This window comes from Sinohyriopsis cumingii, chromosome 5 (assembly GCF_028554795.1).
Source record: "Sinohyriopsis cumingii isolate HCF-2022 chromosome 5, ASM2855479v2, whole genome shotgun sequence".
NCBI classification, from domain to species: Eukaryota; Metazoa; Mollusca; class Bivalvia; order Unionida; family Unionidae; genus Sinohyriopsis; species Sinohyriopsis cumingii.
In genome coordinates this window covers 122,404,103-122,422,693 of record NC_142965.1, presented here as the reverse complement: position 1 = coordinate 122,422,693, position 18,591 = coordinate 122,404,103, and the positions used below count along the sequence as shown (strand labels likewise).

The window sequence follows — 18,591 nt, the reverse complement described above, 5'->3', positions numbered from 1 at the left end:
TTGAATGGTACTGTAGAAATAATGTAAATTCATGAATGTTGGGTGTCCACTGTTAGGTTGATAAGAAAAATTGTTACCACATACCTCGCTGGAGAGTTCAGCATTTATTAGTCTGTGCATACAACGAAAGACTAGACCAGAAATACATAAATGCATGGCCTGTAGTATTTTGAACAGCATCATTCCTTATTTTGTTTTCTAATTTCAGTACAGAAAAACTTTATTTTGTGATAAGATTGTGTGAATTTTAGGTACTTTAGAAAGTAACGATCTTTAATTTACCGTAATCATTTTTCACCATACTCCATGTACTGTTTAAGCTCATTTGATAATAAATCATAATGAAACTGAAAAATACCTGATCCAAAAATATTTGACCACCTCTTACTAATTTTCGCATTTTTCAGTCTCTCACTGACAGTTGCCAAAAGGATAATTTTGATATCACACACAGTTGAAGATCCAAATCCTTCAACAAGGTTGCAGAATTTAATATCAATAAGTCCAAAATTTTCTATTTAATCAAGAGTCAGAGGAAGAGTAGAGGTGAATGGCTATTAAAGGTCTTACCTGATTCCACAGTATGAGAGTTATCAACCCAAACGTATGAGAATTATGAGCATTCAGAAAAAAGTCTGCCTTATCTAAGTCATACTCTCTTTAAAGCAGGCAAGACAACAAGGCATGAAAAACAAAAACATTGTAAAAACAAAACTTAATCCAGTTTCATCATTTTATTCAATATGTGCATTCACTTGTGACAAATTCAATACAAATGCAAAATAAATTTGTTTTTTCAGCAAGGAACTATAATACTGAAGCATCTAGCAAAGATTAAACTGATTATTGCTTAAACACCAGTTAAAGTTTAATATGCAAAGTGACTTCTAAGAAAAAAGAAAAAGTTGCAAAGAGTGTCCACGATCCAAAATCAAAATGCATTTTCTAAGCAACATTTTTCCTGAATGAGAAATTTATTAATGGAAAGCAACATCTTTTTTCGCAAACTTAAAATATCATTTTTTTAAATAAAAATCCAATCACCCCTCTCCCTCACAAAAGTGACATTAAGATTCTGTGCCAAGATGGATATAAATAACAGTTTTCTCAACTTTACATGGTGAATCTTTTATAGAGTCCTCCAAGATATTGAAACATATTCAACAACTTCTGTTGCAACTGACATTAACCTGCCTCACAATATACTGGCAGGGTTTCTAAAAAGGCTTTTAAATGACTATATGTCAGTACTGGCTGCATTTTGATAGCTGTAATATTGTCACCTAGCAGAAATTTGGCTACTTTCAATGTCCAATTTGTGTAGTTCATATTCTGAATACACAATATTACAGGCAAGATACATTTTTGATTAAGCTAGCAAGTTAACAGTTATAGGTTACTTCACTTGAGAATGCAGTATATCCATCCGACAAAACGAGTTCATATTTTCCTATACAAATGAAGTAACCTTTTTATTATAGGCTAATTTTCTTATTCTACCTAAGGCTTAATTACATAAACAAAAATACACTACATGAAACAAAGTAATTGAATGTATGCCGCATTTCAAAAAGCTAAATACACAAGCAAATATTCATCAGTACACAACATTATTAATGCCCACTTAAATCCACCCAGATAAATTTGAAATGTCACGTGCTACACATACCTTCTGAAAGAAAATGGCATTTTGATCTACTTAAAATTTAAATTTGTAGTCATATTGTGAATGAATGTGCATTAAAACAGCTTTCCCATTTGATCTGTAATGAAAAGATTTTGGTATTTTTGTCATACCTACGAAATATGGACTGGATTTATGTGCCTACTGTACATGAAGTACATTAAATTTCAGCAGCGATGGAGCAACGTGTTGACATCTGCAAGTGTGTTTCTGTTCTGCCATTGAATGTTTGAAATCATAATGTAGGAAAAATATGAAGTCATTCAATTTAGTTATCAAAAAGACGCTATGGACATAACAATTATTTAGGATCTAAGCATATACTCTTATCATTTGAGTATTACATTGGCAAAATATATACATATGTACAAGAAATAAATATTAGAAAAAATCATCAGACTGCAATTGTTGCATCGAGAAACAATGTCAAAACTTGAACAAATAAGTACCAACTAAATCCAGCTCATGGGTGATAAAAATACAAATGTAATAAATTATCTTGTGTTTTTTTTTAAATATTAAGCCCTATCTTTACACAGTCCGATCAATCCAGAATTATAGTAAAATTGGCTTGAAGTAGTACTAATTTGTACCTATATAACAAATGAATAGGTAGATAATAAAGCTGTCTCTGAATATTTATGGTAAATATGATAACTGGTTTGATGATAGGAAATGATATTCACACTGAAGGAAAGTGGTGTAGTATATGTATTGATGTTAATCCTTTTCTTGTAATTTTTTGGGTTTTCTAATATTGTGTTCTGGTTCCCAGGTTGGCTTCTCATATCCCTTCCACTTAATGAGATATTGTTTGCCTTTGCCTTTTCCTTTTTTTTTTTGTTTTCAGTATCTTCTCCACCTCAAACCAATCAGCTGAAATTAAAAAATTTAGATATTTATTTTCTTATTGTATTCCTGTTAATCAGTAGACACAATAAGCATGAGTGTGGCACTATAATTTAATTTCAAGAACAGTTAAATCCTATACTTTTTCATAAGATAGACTGATACAATTTTTTAAAACTTTAATTTAATTGGCACCATAAAGGCATTATCGTTTGGACATGATACTATACCCTAATACAAATATGCATACATACATACATACAAAGATGCGTACATACATACATACATATATAGATGTGTACATACATACATACATACATACATACATATATTCATAAATATAAACATACATACAAAGATGCTTACATACATACATACATACATACAAACATGCATGCATGCATGCATACATACATACATACGTACATACATACATACATACTGGAAATAAAGATTTAATACATACAGCACTAATTCAGAACAAAGTAAGTAAGCTTAATGCAGCTAACAATTCTATTTCAAATCAGTTATTGTTTACAAATGAGAATAATTTCTTTACAACATGTTCAAGGCCAATTTGCTCTTTGATTTCTCACTGTTATACATTATACTGTGCACTTCACAAATTTTGCAACATAATTTCACTGATCACAAGAAATGCATACTATATTAACATACAACATATGCAAATCTTAATAGCTTACAAAATTATAATTCAATTTTCAATAAACTGTCATTTATAATAAAAAAATAATTTGTCAATCACTGGAAATATTAAGAAGAAGATCTCAGGGTTAAATTAAAAAAATATGTAATAACAAGAGAACAATTCATTTTCCAAATATCTGAGGAGTTACTGGATGCAAGGAATATGTCTTAACTGCCTTTAATATCACAAATAACAGTAACTGGGAAGGTGAAAAGATTTTCAAGATGGCCACCATGGCAGCTGTACTGGATGTCAGAGGAGTACAGTTTAGACATTTAAGACCAATGGGTATTTTCTGAATGAATAGGTGTAGTTTCATAGCAAAAATGCACACAATATTACTATATAACACATAAAAATCATAACTTCCACAACCTGAATGCATTTTTAAATAACTTAGCAAACATAATAATAACAGGGTTAGAAGTGAAGTTGAATTTGAAAATTTTTGGTTATTATTAAGTTTTTTTCTTCAAAGTTTTAAAAATATTTTTCAGGTTTAAAAAAAAAAAACATTTTAGGTTTATATTATCTATTTAGGTTTCCTACAGTTTCTTTGTGATTTTGTTAGGTTTCTAAGGTCAAATGAAAATTTAGGTTTTTCATGTTTTTTTAGGTCTGCTTCTAACACTTAACAAATTCTTTGTCCAGCACTGATAATATTTTCAATAAGATCAGAATGATTAAAATAAAATAATAAACTGGTTGGAGAAGAATGCATGTTCCAGAAAACTGTTCATGCTGTTGAGAAGGCATATCAATAAGATTCTCAAGGTTGTCACCATGGCAGCCATATTACATGCATGTCTGAAGGGCAAACTAGACCTTGCAACAAATAAGTGTACAGTTTCAGCAACCCTTCCAGTTTGTTAGGAGAAGAAGCAATAACAAATTAGCACTAATGGCTGGACAGATAACAAGTTATTGCATAAGCATTTATCAGTTATATATGACATAAAGAGATAAAAATTGTGTACACTTATTACAAGAGGTTAATATACACTCCTAAAGCAATTCTTACATGTTGAGGGTTCCATAACCTCTAACACTGAATTTGTATCCTCTGAATCAGTGAGGTCCATCAAAAGCTCAGCTTCAACTATAAATAAATTTTAAAACTGTGAAACGAGTACAAAACAATTATCAGACAGTAAAACAATGAACTGCTTTATTTTTGTTATAAAAATTGTTGAAACTTAGAGAAAATCATGATTTGATTTCTCTAGTGTAAGAATAAAGAAAACATTTTGTTACTTTTACAAACAATGGAGCAAATGTATTCAACATTTGCAATAGTGAAGACAATATAGGGGTCTCTGTATTAACACTTAATTTCACCTGCATAAGGTGGCATAACAGCAATAAAGAATAACCTAAAGATGACATATTGCACTTTCCCAATTTATGTTAAGAATCCAACTGAAAGCATGCTGTATCATCACTCAATCTGCATACTCACAAGTTATATATGATAATGCTGGCCATTATATAATATATATATGGTTCCCATTGCATTGGATTTTAACTTTGTTGTTGATACATTGTTTTTAACTTGACTTGATGTTGGACTGCTCCCGTGGCTCAGTGGTTAGAGCATCTGTCTTGGATGATGGATGTCATGGGTTTGAACACCAGCTAAGTCCTAAGAAAGACTTATAAAAATGGTACTAGCAGCTGCCATGCTTGGTGCGGAGCACTAAGAGGGTAGTTTTAGGACTGGTTGGCCTGGTGTTAAGATAATGTCACTTAGTGGGAAATGATGCCACATGTCTGCAGCATGATGCCCCAGTGCTGGATCAAAAAAACTGTCACACTGCAGACATCACCAAGATATGACTCAGATTATTAAAGCAACGTTAAAAATCTAAATCACACATACACATACATCTGATGTTGTTTCTGGCTTAAGAGAAACCTGTTATAATGTTGTTTTTAATTCAATGACACCAAAGTTTTGTGCTGGGTATAACAAAAATTTGGAGCATGAATATCTAGCCCTATTGTGATGATGTGGTTGAATGATTATCTTAAAAAATGAATATACATACTGCATCAGGGACATGCATATATTTATCAATAATTCTGAATTGAAATCATTACTGTAATTATTAAAAAAGCAATCTCGAGAATGTCAGACAGACTGAGACTTTAAAAAAATGTTTGTGCCAATAAAGAACTTATTGAAATAACAATTATTAAAAAAACTGGGCTGTTTATAGAAAGAATGCAGCTAAAATGTATTGCATGTTAGTCCAAAAGAAAGAGTCGTTATAATACAATGATAAACTCATTATACCGTCTACATATGCATATAAACATGCATATTAATTTCAATTTAGCCAAGAGCTACACAGCAAACAAGTGATGGATGATTAGCCAGTAGCAGTTACCATGACACAATGCAATGGGAGCAAAAAATGAAATGAGACCTTTGTCAGGAGAGTACCTGGATTGGGAACAAAGGCCTTTTGCTTTCCCTTATCTTCCAGTGACTCTTGCATTACATTTGGAACACCATTATGATCTGAAGTAAAACAAATTTCATTAAGTTTTCTGATGTTATTAAGTGATACTGCTTTTTAAAAAAGCAAATGTGCAAGGAAATAACTTGTTAAAAGAACTGCTATTAGGCATACTACATGAGTTACAAGATTTTTTATTTAAAAAAAGGCAGCCAAAATGTATTGCATGCAAGTCCAAAAGAAAGAAGGCAGAGTCATTCCAATGCAATGATAAACTCATCATCTACATATGTATAGAAACATGCCTACTAATCTCAGTTTGGCTGAGAGCTACCCACCTAACGAATTATAGATGAATGGCCAGTAGAAAATAAAATGCAATGGGAAGGTAAAAATAAAATGACCATTCTTAAGAAAGTACCTAGATTGGGAACAAAGGCAGTTTGGTTTCCCTCATCTTCCAGTGAATCTTTAATTGCATTTGGAATTTCAACCTGTTCTGCAAGAAAACAAAATTTGTTAAGTTTCCTCATGCAATTAAGTGATGCTTCTTTTACTATTTTGCCATCAACATTCCACTACCACCACGTAAATTCTGTCACACAAGGATAGTGCAACATATAAAGTTGGCCTAATTCCAAGACCGAAATGCACCCCCCCCCAAAACGATTCAGAATACAAGTAAAAAAGCTTATAAATCTGATTTAAGTTGGCTGTCAATATAAAGAGGACTACTAAAATCCAAATGCATAACTAAATTAGTTTCTGAGAAAACTAAACCAAAATGGTTTTCATCAAATAATGCTTAATTTAAAAATATGCCAAAATGGATAAAGAATCGCAAGGGCCTAAATAACATATTACTTTGTTATGCATATGAACATGCTGTACACATTTAATTTACAGCTTTTAGTTGCTTCAAAATCTGGTCAGTAAATCTTTATATGAATACAAACATAACAAAAATCCTGCATCTATGTTGGATATGTCCAAAAAAAGCTTCAAATGCATGTACAAGTAAAAGATAAATGTAATCAGATGGCCATTAGAACTGATCATCACTGAGTAAGCAATCTACCATTATCACGATATTAGGTACATATATTACTGCTTTACTTGGTTAAGTGTATGAATTCTAATATAAATGCATAATAATCCAAGGCATATATATTCACAGATCAGCCTTTTCATGCTGCGAACACACCAAAAGGTATGTCATAATATAAATTACCTTGATTCAGATGGCAAGGCTCATCTGATGATGTTCTTGTGGCTACTTTACTTGTCCTTTAAAAAAGAAATTATAAAGAAGTGAATAACTAACCCTAACAGACATTTTGTAAGCTAAAGTAAAACCTTTTAAAATAAAAAACAAAAACACAATCTAAAATGATAAGAAACACACTATACATATATATGTATTTAAACTGTATAATTAATGGGCATAAAATCTTCACTGTATAGACAGCTTATAATCCAAAACAACAAACACTATGCTTCTCTGCTTGGCAGAGATTTACTCTTGATTCTCAGTTTGTCCCACTGCAGAGTGGATTACAAATTTATGATGTACTGTCCACATGTAACCTTAAATTGTTTCCTTAGATTGCAACTCTCTGACTTTGATCATTTTAGAGTAGTTTCAATGGCCAAGTACCTTGTGACGGAGAATTCCAAACTGTCTCTCGCATTAATTATTTCTTTTAGAGTTGGAAGGCCCATACAGCTTGGGTCCCTGGCACACACAAAAAAATACAACTGAGACACAATCTTGGATAGTTAAAAAACAATTCATGAACATACAATTACTTCAATGAACAAGAATTTTGCAGGATGTCTTGCATTCAAGGCTAGTGAATAATGTACAATACTTAATCAAAAGTTGAGTGGCTCTCTTTTGATTTTCTGATTCTGTAATATGAACTTGATACAGAGATGACCTCTCTGCTTGAGGGTCACTGTAAGAGTGCAGGTAAGGGTGCATACATTATGAAATGAACTCCTTCTTTATACTACATTACAAGTATAACACAGCCAGCCATCCCTGGATCTGGGACTTTTACCATATGCATAAACCTGAATGAAACCATTAACCAATGTTGCTGTTATACCCATTGGTGGAATTAGTGTATTCTGTGCTTTTTCTATGTGCATTTGTTTTATCCAATGTTGCATTAGTTTTTTACAAAACTCAAAAGATGGCAAAAACTTGATACATAGTATCAGCATCATAAGTACCTAATATAACTTGATACATCACATCAGCATCTGAACCTAATGCAGCACCTAATACATGGCAACATAATTTGATATATGATATCAGCAAGGTAATATATTACTCATAATGAATATAAAGTCTACAGAGAAAAGAAGAAAGAACACTTACCTAAATTTAACACCATTAGGCAAGTTCTTAATCTCTACCTGATACAAGTTATCTTTTATTGTCTTGTATGGCACTTTATTCTTTCCTGTTGTCTTGGCTGAAAAAGATATTGTCACTTAATGACAGACATTTGTTCATAGTAATTGTAAGTAAAGCATTAAGTTGTACAATGAAATTTCAGATGTTGAAACTTACAATTACATTTAATAAATATTTATTACCTATAATAAAAGGTTTTTTTTACTTGAAGACTTCATCTTAATGTGGGTAATGGATTTAACATTCATCAGTCATACCTTGATAACACACATTTTGTGAATGTAAGATAAACATTCATTTACCATGCATCAAACATATTAGAAAATTGAAACATGACATGACATTTGGCAGCTGAACAATTCATGAAGATAAACTGAATGGGTTTTTCAATTGCAAACATGGAGGATACAAGGATACATATTACTGAAGATGGAGAAAATGCTATCATGGTTAACTGACAGTTCAGTAAACATAAATTTTCCCTGCCATACAAATGATGACCATTACTATAGAAGGCATTCATATTTCTTTCTCTTTATCTAAATAAATGTAAGTGATGACAAAAATGAAATTTGTATCAAATATTACCCCAGCAGTCATTAAAGATCTGTCGCACTTGTGACACATATTTTTTCTTGATTTCATCAACTGCTGGTGATAAACTTGTCTGTGAATCTAAAAAATTAAACTGAAGCCTAAATTGCATATTCAAACAATAAATATTCATGTCATTCAAGATTTTAAAAGCCTTCATATGAGTTTGCAAACAAAATGCCATCGAAAATGAATGGACATGGATCTTAAATCCAATGTATAAAATAATTTTGTACAATACTGTAATTGGCAGAAAAACTCAGTTACATATAAATACAAAATATGCTAGCCAAATTCCTGTTGTATATGTTGATTTGTTTCTTTACCATTCTTAATTAATTTTGTTCACATGTGAATGTATAACCCAGTGTAATCTATGTTTATTTTCTGGCAATTACATGTATAAAACAAGCTTTCAAAAAAAGTGTCACTTTCCCTTTTGAACCTAGTAGCATTTCAAACAATATCTGGACCTAGTCTAAAAGTAGTGGACACCATCTTGAACATAACAAATTCAAATATACAAGCCAGTAAATAAAGCAGCTATGTATTGATATATTTAAACTAATTGACAAATTTATTACATATAATGCAATTTTGGCCAAATGATCATGACACTATTAATCTGCCTAAAAGCTAACAATGTAATGTAATACTTGGCCTAGAAACAAATATTTTCTGCCACTGAAAAATTGTCATAAAATGATATAAAACTGATTAGTTATACAAACCCATCATGCTGGTTACGAACTGATCTTTCCATTCAACAGTCTGAAAAAACTGGTAGGCCCTTGTGTTACCGAATACACCAACACGTCTAGTACTGTCAGTAAACAGACCACCAATATTTACACCCATGTCATTAAGAGCTTCACACTGAAAATACATGATAACAAAGTCCCTCAAAAAAAATGATGCTTTACTGGGCAAATAGAATTTTCAGGAATTCAAGATAAAACCATTTCTTTCTATTAACTGTGAAGTCTTGAAACTATCTCTGGTGTTACTGTTATTAAGTGCTAAGAAGATTATCAAATTAGCTGCTGTGAACACTTTGGATTTCAGATTGACATCATTTCCATTTAGGCCAAGCAGACATTAAAAGTCTTCTGGCGAAAAGCCCACATTTCAATATTACCAGTCATTAAAGGGGAATGAGGACAACAAGATTTCAAGACAGCCATCAAGCCAGCCATATATGATGTACCATTGGCAAGATGTGCATTTTCAGGATTATGTAGTTAGCAAAAGAGGTCTTTTGGTGAAATCCCCATATTGATATAGCCATCCATAGGGCCTCCACTGTGGACAGATTGAGAACTAGTTTGCATCATTATCATTAGTACCAACCTGACACATTACCAACCGTTAATATGAAATATAAACCCTCCATGTTCAAATTACTTTCTATTTAAAAGTAGGAATGACAAGATATCATTGTAGAAATATTGGACTCAATAACAGCACCATTTTAATTTTGGACCAGTAAGACAGTATACGAAGTCTTTTGGTGAAAACACAATGTTGATATGACCAGCCATCTAAGCTCTTTTCCTTTCTGATATGACCAGTAGAGCTAAAAACCAAAGTAAAAGCACAGACAAGTAAAAGAAAGAAAGAAATCACAGACAAGTAAAAGAAAGAAAGAAATGGAGAGACCGAAAAAATGGGAGAGAATGTATTAGCAAGCAAACTCTGCCAACTAAATGGCAAGCAAAGATTTACAAAATAATGACAACCTCAGCATCAAAATAAAAATGAAAACTAAAAAAGTATTTAAACAAATCAGTTCTAAATGAACCTCAAGTCTAATCATCAGTGAAATTAGCTTGTTTAAAACTGCATTTTATTAAAAACAGAAATGAAGGAATCTATAATATTTACATTGTTACCTGAAACACTACAGTAGTACATTTTATAAATCAATGTTTGTTAGATGCAGGTTCTCTTCCTCCAGGTTGAAGTATTCATAGGATCTGAAAGATGACCTCATACATGACTTCATGTTAACTGGACAGACATAACTTCATACTGAATCAAGAAACATGACTTACCGACTGACTGATCAGTTTTAGGTGGTGCCTTATGAATTTTGGGGTGCCCACAGATGTTGACAAATTTTGCCTCTGTTCCTCAGCAGTCTGCTGATATTGGACCTTTTCTGAAGCAGGCAGATACTTCCATTCATTTGCCCACTGAACAAAAGTAGTTCCTGAGGATGATGGCTCTTTAAACAAATATAGATAATAATATAAAAGAATTCCGATACTTTCATAAACAAAACTAACCACAAAAAATAATTCAAAAGTGATATAGGCATATAAATTGAAGTTTACAATAATAATAAACAAAATTCACTTTACCATCTAGGTATTAATATGTATTAAGAATAACAGTGTCATTATTTTTCAAACACCATTAGCATACAGTTACACATATATGTGAATATAATTTAAAGATGCATTTTATAAAAAAATTGCTCAGAGTATGCTGCAAAGAGATTAATGAGTCTGGTTATACATGTGCATACACAAGGCTAGAGAAAAATGTAAGCAATAATACCTGAATAATAAATTAATAACAGAACATGCCAGAAGAAACAGGTAAAGCACTACTTTCCACACATTCACTATGTCGCAGCATCAAAAACAAGACAAAAAGCAAAGTGATCAGAAAAAAGAGTTTTAAATTACATTCATACAAAACAAACAGCCATTAACACCATTACCAGAGTGTATATATCACTAAATCAAAGTTATTTTACCTCTCTGACATCTTAAAAGTACAGACTGAAAATAAATAAAAATTAGTAACATAACAAGAGTAATAGATTTATGAGACTCCTTCATTATATAATATTTGCAAAATGAAGCCATTCAACACAGATGCATTTGTAGTAATTTCTGTACAATACAATTCATTTGCTTTCTAAATTTGTCAATAACCCAATAAGAGTGTTCTCAACACACAACTAATGACCTTTATTTTTTATTTCATATACATTTGACAGAATTTAACATCTTTACGATTTATATTTTATATTGTTGATAATAATGTTCATATTATGAATGGTTTGTCTTCCTAAACTTATGTGCAAATTCACTGTTAGATCATGTTAAATGTACCTTTAGTTGCCACTGCATAGCCACTATTGTGCTGAGGTGTCAAAAGATGTAACACACACACACACACACATCTTAATGAAACATCACCTAAAGATGATCACTATCTCAGCACCAGTGTACTATTAAGTTTACAAGAAGTAAATAAATGATCTGCATATGGGCAAACTGACGGACAGACAGGATTATTCAGTGTAAAATTACCAAGTGGGCACATGGTAAGATATCAGAGAAAATCTAAGTTTATGCAGAATAATTAAGCAAATGATGTCAGCATAAGTCAATATATACAGTTTTACCCCGCTATAGCACACTCCGCTATTATATGAATTCAGATATAACATGGTCTTATACAGAGTAGGACAAAGACCTAAACATTCTTTTGTTAGAATCTGTTAAAAACGAAGCAACACTTTCAAAGGGAATGAAAATAAATTTCCTTTTTCTTCCATTTTTGGAAATAGTGTGGTACAGGACTGGCTTTATCAAAACTGCACAGAGCAATAAAAAAGTTTGTGACCAATAACATATTTAGCCTACCAAGTGATTTTCCCTTGCAAAATATATTGTATGCACTAGGCCCTTTCAACTGTATTGGTTCTGGCTTGGAAGCAGAGCTTGAGACAGCAGGCTGCTGAATGCTGTGTTTCTGTTTTTGCCGCTGATTTCCAATCCAGTCCTGAAAATAATAAATAACCAGACTGTATGCTATTCATTGTGTCATCAACATTATTAAATTCATCCTAGATAATGCGAGCTTCCACTGACCTGCTGCACTCTATTTCATCATGTTTCTTTCCTGTATAATCTGTCCTTGAGAATAATGATCATTGATTTTTTTGTTGTTGCTGTTGTTGTGGGGTTTAATGCCATTTTTCAGCACATGATAGGCTATACATGGCGTCAAGTATTAATGGTGGAGGAAGAACCCTGGAAAACCCCGGAAACAACCACCGACCCACAAGAAGCTACTGGCAAGCTTCTCACATACCCACATTTGTTGAATCCGAGACTCGAACCCACGCAAACTGAGGTGAGATGGCAGTGATTCATAATGAGAGCGCTTTAGACCACTCGGCCATTCGGGGCCCCCTACGATCCTTGACAATGGGCAATCCATTTTGTACCAACCTCCAAAAACCAAATTGCAAAGCATGTGCCTAGCATATGGTTTTTAGGCAGACTAAAATATATTCAAAGATGCAATAAAATCATAATTTCAAAGAACGGATGTATTTAAATGATTTACAAACTATTGAATACATTTACTTCTGCACCCCCCCAAAAAAAACTGAATATGAAAACAACTGAGAACATTCATTTCTAAGGTGAAATAGAGATCAAGAAACCTAAAGAAATGTTAAAGCCAAAGATTTTAATTAATTGAAAAGAAATGTACTTTTGAGAAGTTTTACTTTCATTTGAAAATTGAGAAGCAAACACTGGAAATATCCTGCAACTCTGACTTACGACAGTAATTGATTAATATAACCAACTGTATTGCTTTTAAATTATTAAGAAATGCAATTCATTAAGCTGCTGGATATCAAAACTTTGCAAGAAAGAGGAAATTCTTTAAAACAACTAACCCTGACTTGTTGCATTGTAAGGTTCTGAGAGTTGGCCAGGTTCTCGATTCTTCTGCCATCCTTTACACTCGTCAATCCTGCATTCCATTCTGTTTCCAATGCATGCAGTTGTTCATCTGTAAAGATGTGGCGCAGCTTTTTGGATGCTGACTGCAGCAGATGATAACAAATTATGAGTTATTACATTGTTTTGATACCATATAAATAGGACTACCAATTCAGGGGAGTAGCTAAATGATTCTGAAGATGTCTGTCCTAGCAGATGTCTAATGTCTGAGAGGTATATTTCATTCCGAATCAACAGGACATGATAAGAAGTCTTTCAGTGAAAATCACATATCAACTAATTTGACAAAACAGCTGCAATTGTAGCAATATTGGATACTATATTGGTACCATTTTCATTTAGGAAAAACCAAGCATAATAAAAAGTCTTGAGGGGAAACATGATGTAGATAGAACTGTCAACTGAAAATACAGGACCAGTGGTGATCAGATTTTCATCAAATCAGCACCATTTTAATTTTGGGTCATCTTTGGTTAAAACACCATATCTACATATACATCCATTGCAATAGAACGATTTTCAAAATGAATAACGTGTAAATATTAGATGTAAAAGTTATAAGGACCAACTAAACAGAAAATTATAAATCTTTTAGTAAATGACATGTGACCTATTACCTAGTCCTACCTGTAATACCTGACGCTGATAATTATGTTTTAACTAACGCGCTGTGTAGTGTGTTTTGATGTCGACTAACATCGTTATGAAAGTAAAATTTTCTGGAATATTTCACACAACTGACAACTAAAATAACGACGCTTTTCTACAAAGTAAAGTTATAATGTTTTAGTCGTACTTTACTTACTATGATGCCCTTTCTCTAATAAATTCAAATTCTCACAAAAGAAACGGGCCCGTTTTCAAGTTTCTAGCACCTAAACAAAATCAAAGTGTGCTATGTCTTACATGTAGGACTGACCTATTACCATGCACCCACTAAGAGTACCTGTACAATTTTCAAGATGACCACCATGGTAGATGTATTTCATATCAGAGGGGTATTATTTTAATTTAGGACCAAGCAGTATGTATTGGTTTGATTGGCATTTTTAACGTTGCTTTAACAATTTGAGTCATATCGCCATGATGTTTGCCGTGTGAGATAGTGGTGAATTATTCAAGGTTTAAACATGTCAGCGAAAAATCAATTTCATATATTGTGACAAGTGTGTTAAGGAAATATTAGGATAAATATACCAGCATAGTATGAGCTGTCATATGGGTCTCAGTCGACATATTTTCCATTTCAAATTCTCAACGTTCTGCTTTCAACTACTTAATTACGCACAGCTTCCGCAACCGGATGTTTTAGTTTTAGAAATTGCGCACATGCGCAACAGAGAAAATATTCCAACAACATTGTTAAGGCTTGGTAGCTACATAACGTATACTGCATCGTACGAACATATACGTTGTTGCGGTTTGAAGGCCTTAACAATATCAACAATTCCAGGCTTGTAGGCTGTAACAATGGACGTATCGGGTGGGGTTTCTGCTTTGTTTTTTTCTAGCGGTGGGGTGGTTGGTTCTGGAAACCCCCTCCTGCTCTGACCCTGATTTACATTCTACAAAGTGATATTGATATCTCTTGAAAGGGGTCTACATTTTAGTGTTTCAGAGTGATACCTTTATCACAAGTATTAGCTGTCATGGGCAGGTTTATTCTCTCTCTCTCTCTCTCTCTCTCAACGGAATTAAATGCTATACTCGTAATACACTTTCATGTAATACTAATCAAATCTAAATACTTGAAACAAAATGACGATATCAGTTTAAGACATGTACTTCTGTGCAAATGCAGGGCTTTTATTTTCTTTTAATGTTCATTCTGTCCCTCACAACTAATTCCTTGTAAACGCTTTTGGTCTCAATGATCTTAAATAGGCGCGATGCTCTGTCCAACATCTCTTAAGAGGCTCTAATGGAAACAGAAACCGTGGTGATTCGGTGGTTATCATGCCAGAGGAACCGCCGTTTAAAATGAATAAGCCTGGACTGGCTTTCATTCTGGGTCCATGGACAACTAAGTTTACTTCAATGGCATAGTCACTTCATAATCAGTTCTTATTTATCTGCCTTAAAACATGAAGCCAAAAGTCAAGAAGACAGGACTGTATGACATTTTTTCCTGGACAGTAGCGAATCTGGCATCTTCCCCCATATAAGGTTCCTAAGCTTCAGGGTGCCCACATAATCTTTTTTGTGGGGTAGGTGGGGCTGAGGAGACGGGACAAACATGAGGTGGTCAGCTTTTAAGTGTTATTGGGGGAGGGGAAGCAGCCCCGCTCTCCCCTATATGCGGGCGCCGATGCGTAAGGTTTGCCACTGTAAACAAGGAATAATGTTAATGATACTATATCTGCATAAAACTTACAAACAGAGACATTGACAGAAAGCTTGTTTTTGTGTTGTTTCTGTTTATACAGGCCTATAATATTAGTCTGAGGGTCGAAGAATGTACTGCAACTTCCATACACCATATGAAATTAAAAGTCATTATGTCAATATGGTACAAAAATGGCTGCCGATGACGTCATGAGAGGAGGGTCTGTGTTTGTCAAATTGTGCATTGAAATCCATTGAGAAATATGCAAGCCTTCCATTAGACCACATTATAGTTTGTATGCAAAGTTAAATTTACTAAAATGAAAATAAGACATCTCAATAAGATAACATGCGCTATTAAAAATGGCATGGAACACCATTTATAATTTACCTGCATCATTATATATTCCCTATAAGCTGGGTATACCAACAATGTAAGTATATCATACGGAGACTGACGCTTAAAAGATTAAACAATGATTCAAAATAAATAATAAGTAACCATAGTAACCATGCAATATATATGGTATTCCTATTTTGCTTTTATATTCACTTTTTGTTTTTACCTTATTTGAATGCTGTAAATGACAGATATAATAGTTTCATGTACAGATGGGTATTTTGAGATTATGTTCAATACGATGCTTTGCCAAAGAATGTTCTGTATGACTGATGTTATGTATTACGTTCGATGTAATTAACGATGTCCGCCATCTTGGTTTTTAGAGGCAATTTATGTGTCCGAGACACCTCCAGTTCTCACTATGGGGGCGCTCACCAGATAATATGTACTTTTGAGAGAGTGACGTATGTAAGGTGAAGTAGTTCGCATTTAAAACATGCACAATGTAGAGAATGTTGGCATACCTCTATGCTACATTAATTTAATGTGGATGATATTTGTTTTGGATATTGTACTTTTGGAAATTTTACATGATTTAAGCACACTGCTAACTAAAATGACTGTTCCCTTATGTTAAAAAATCAGCCTGAATTAGTCTAAAGTACACTATACATAGCAGCTATTAAAATAGGGAAAATGAATTTTGCCAGACTAGACAATACCAGCTTCTGAAATTGCAATGAATGAATTACCAAATATATAAAATGTAAAAAAGTTATCGGCTCTTTTTTATACAATTTACCTCTGAAGTTCAGGAGGTGAAAATGACCAAGTAGAGCTAGCACGTTTTTGAAAGATACACATCTGAAGTAAGGCCAAGCTGTATACTCTATAACCCATAGTACACCCATCAATTATACACCAAAATAAAGAGAATTAAAGGTTCTTTGCATTATCCCTAAGATATACAAGGTCTTTTTTAAATAGCCAGTATAACCAGTGAGCAAAGCCATGGAAATTCTATTTCTTTAAAATCCTAATGGAAAATACGAAACTATAGAGCGCCACCTATGCGGTAGATGAAAGTATAATTGAACAAGTTATGCTTAGCGATAAAAAATGCACTTATCACCTACTGCAAAGATGACACTTCCGCGTTTATCATGTTCTAATTTTCCTGCACTACCAACCCAGCTGGAGGACAATGTTTACTGATATACGTCTGACGCAATGATTTTAGTGTTTAGGCATTTTGTAATTAAAAGTTTAATAGTTTAATTAGCATTCATTACTGCCTTGAGTCATAATATGTTAAAGATAGTTAATATTTATTGTCTTAAATACCTGTTATCAATATGCGGAGTAATACATGGTATAGTGCATCGAAGGTTATAAATACCGGTGTCGTGCAGACCAGCCAGCCTCCCTTCGACAGGCATTAGGTTCGTATACAAATTGCATTACATAGCGTATTCCTAATTTAAAAATCGAATTGCAAACGTGATAGGGAATGTTATCATTCTTCAGATAAAAAAATAATTAATAAAGTAATCATATTTGAAAATATACATTCATATCTGCAATATAAATATTTTTTAAAGTTTGGTACTGAAGAAAATCAAAGACAAAGATATTATAATGTAGAGAACTTTTACGTAGGGATATTGAGCTTCCATAAAGCTTACGCTATTTCAATTACATTTTGTATTACTATTTTTTATTATTGTAACAGAAATGGTCATCCATTTCAAATAATAGTTCTACTTAATTGGATTCGTTTGCTGTTTTGACTCTAATGTTACTCTTATAAATATTCTGATATCTTAATAATAAATACTTTGTGATCAATATTTTTATTTAGTGTAAATTGCTGAGACTATTGGTTATAATGAAATGTAATGATACAGAGAAAGATAACAAGATAGTATGTAAATTTGTTATCAGACAACTTTCTATATGCTACGTCATAAAGTTGCAACCAATTCAAGATTTCAATCTGAGGATTGCTGAAGTCCAGAAACAGGAAGTAACTATAAACGTAAGTGAGCTTGCGCTGGAAATTAAGTTTGGGTGAGTGTTATGTATATTGAATTTGCATTGTTTGTCAGCTTTGTATCCATTATAGGCTGCGGGTTCTGTAAAATTGGATCCAGTAGCTGATCTTGTCCGCAAACAAGTTCATTGTCTACTTGACCAGAATCAATTATTTTCTAATTCTGTAAACAACTAACACATATATTATATTTATCTGTGATTTTAAGGTCATTATCTTAATCTGAGTCAAGGACAAGTATGTTTATCATGTTTTGTATACTATTAGTTACATATCTTCTAATTATAAACTCAGGTTGTTCTAGAGATCAGGGTTACCTTTTTGTGACCTAGATTTTTTAAAATAAATCTTGTTCACTGGAACAATTAT

At 32.8% G+C, this 18,591-nt stretch overlaps 2 protein-coding genes across 7 annotated transcripts; both read right to left on the bottom strand.

Annotated features, from left to right (window-relative positions):
- Window positions 1-719: 719 nt before the first annotated feature.
- On the bottom strand, window positions 720-11,778 carry LOC149800100 (uncharacterized). 6 transcript variants are annotated; one of them, XM_089959670.1, is made up of 11 exons: window positions 11,488-11,750; window positions 10,778-10,950; window positions 9,455-9,599; window positions 8,718-8,804; window positions 8,091-8,187; window positions 7,362-7,439; window positions 6,936-6,991; window positions 6,126-6,203; window positions 5,689-5,766; window positions 4,264-4,341; window positions 720-2,560 (listed from the first exon to the last, which is right to left on the bottom strand). In XM_089959670.1, exons 1-11 carry the CDS (start codon window positions 11,597-11,599, stop codon window positions 2,484-2,486), a joined length of 1,059 nt encoding a protein of 352 aa, XP_089815796.1. In that variant the 5' UTR covers window positions 11,600-11,750; the 3' UTR covers window positions 720-2,483. The 6 variants fall into 6 exon arrangements, with proteins under 6 accessions (XP_089815796.1, XP_089815800.1, XP_089815799.1 ...); XM_089959674.1 differs by lacking the exon at window positions 6,126-6,203 and having other exon boundaries at window positions 11,488-11,767; XM_089959673.1 differs by lacking the exon at window positions 5,689-5,766 and having other exon boundaries at window positions 11,488-11,765.
- A 364-nt stretch (window positions 11,779-12,142) lies between these two features.
- On the bottom strand, window positions 12,143-14,979 carry LOC149800099 (uncharacterized). Its single transcript, XM_089959677.1, has 3 exons — window positions 14,699-14,979; window positions 13,435-13,584; window positions 12,143-12,524 (listed from the first exon to the last, which is right to left on the bottom strand). The coding sequence occupies exons 1-3, from the start codon at window positions 14,744-14,746 to the stop codon at window positions 12,261-12,263; spliced, it is 462 nt and encodes a 153-aa protein (XP_089815803.1). The 5' UTR covers window positions 14,747-14,979; the 3' UTR covers window positions 12,143-12,260.
- Between the last annotated feature and the right edge of the window lie 3,612 nt (window positions 14,980-18,591).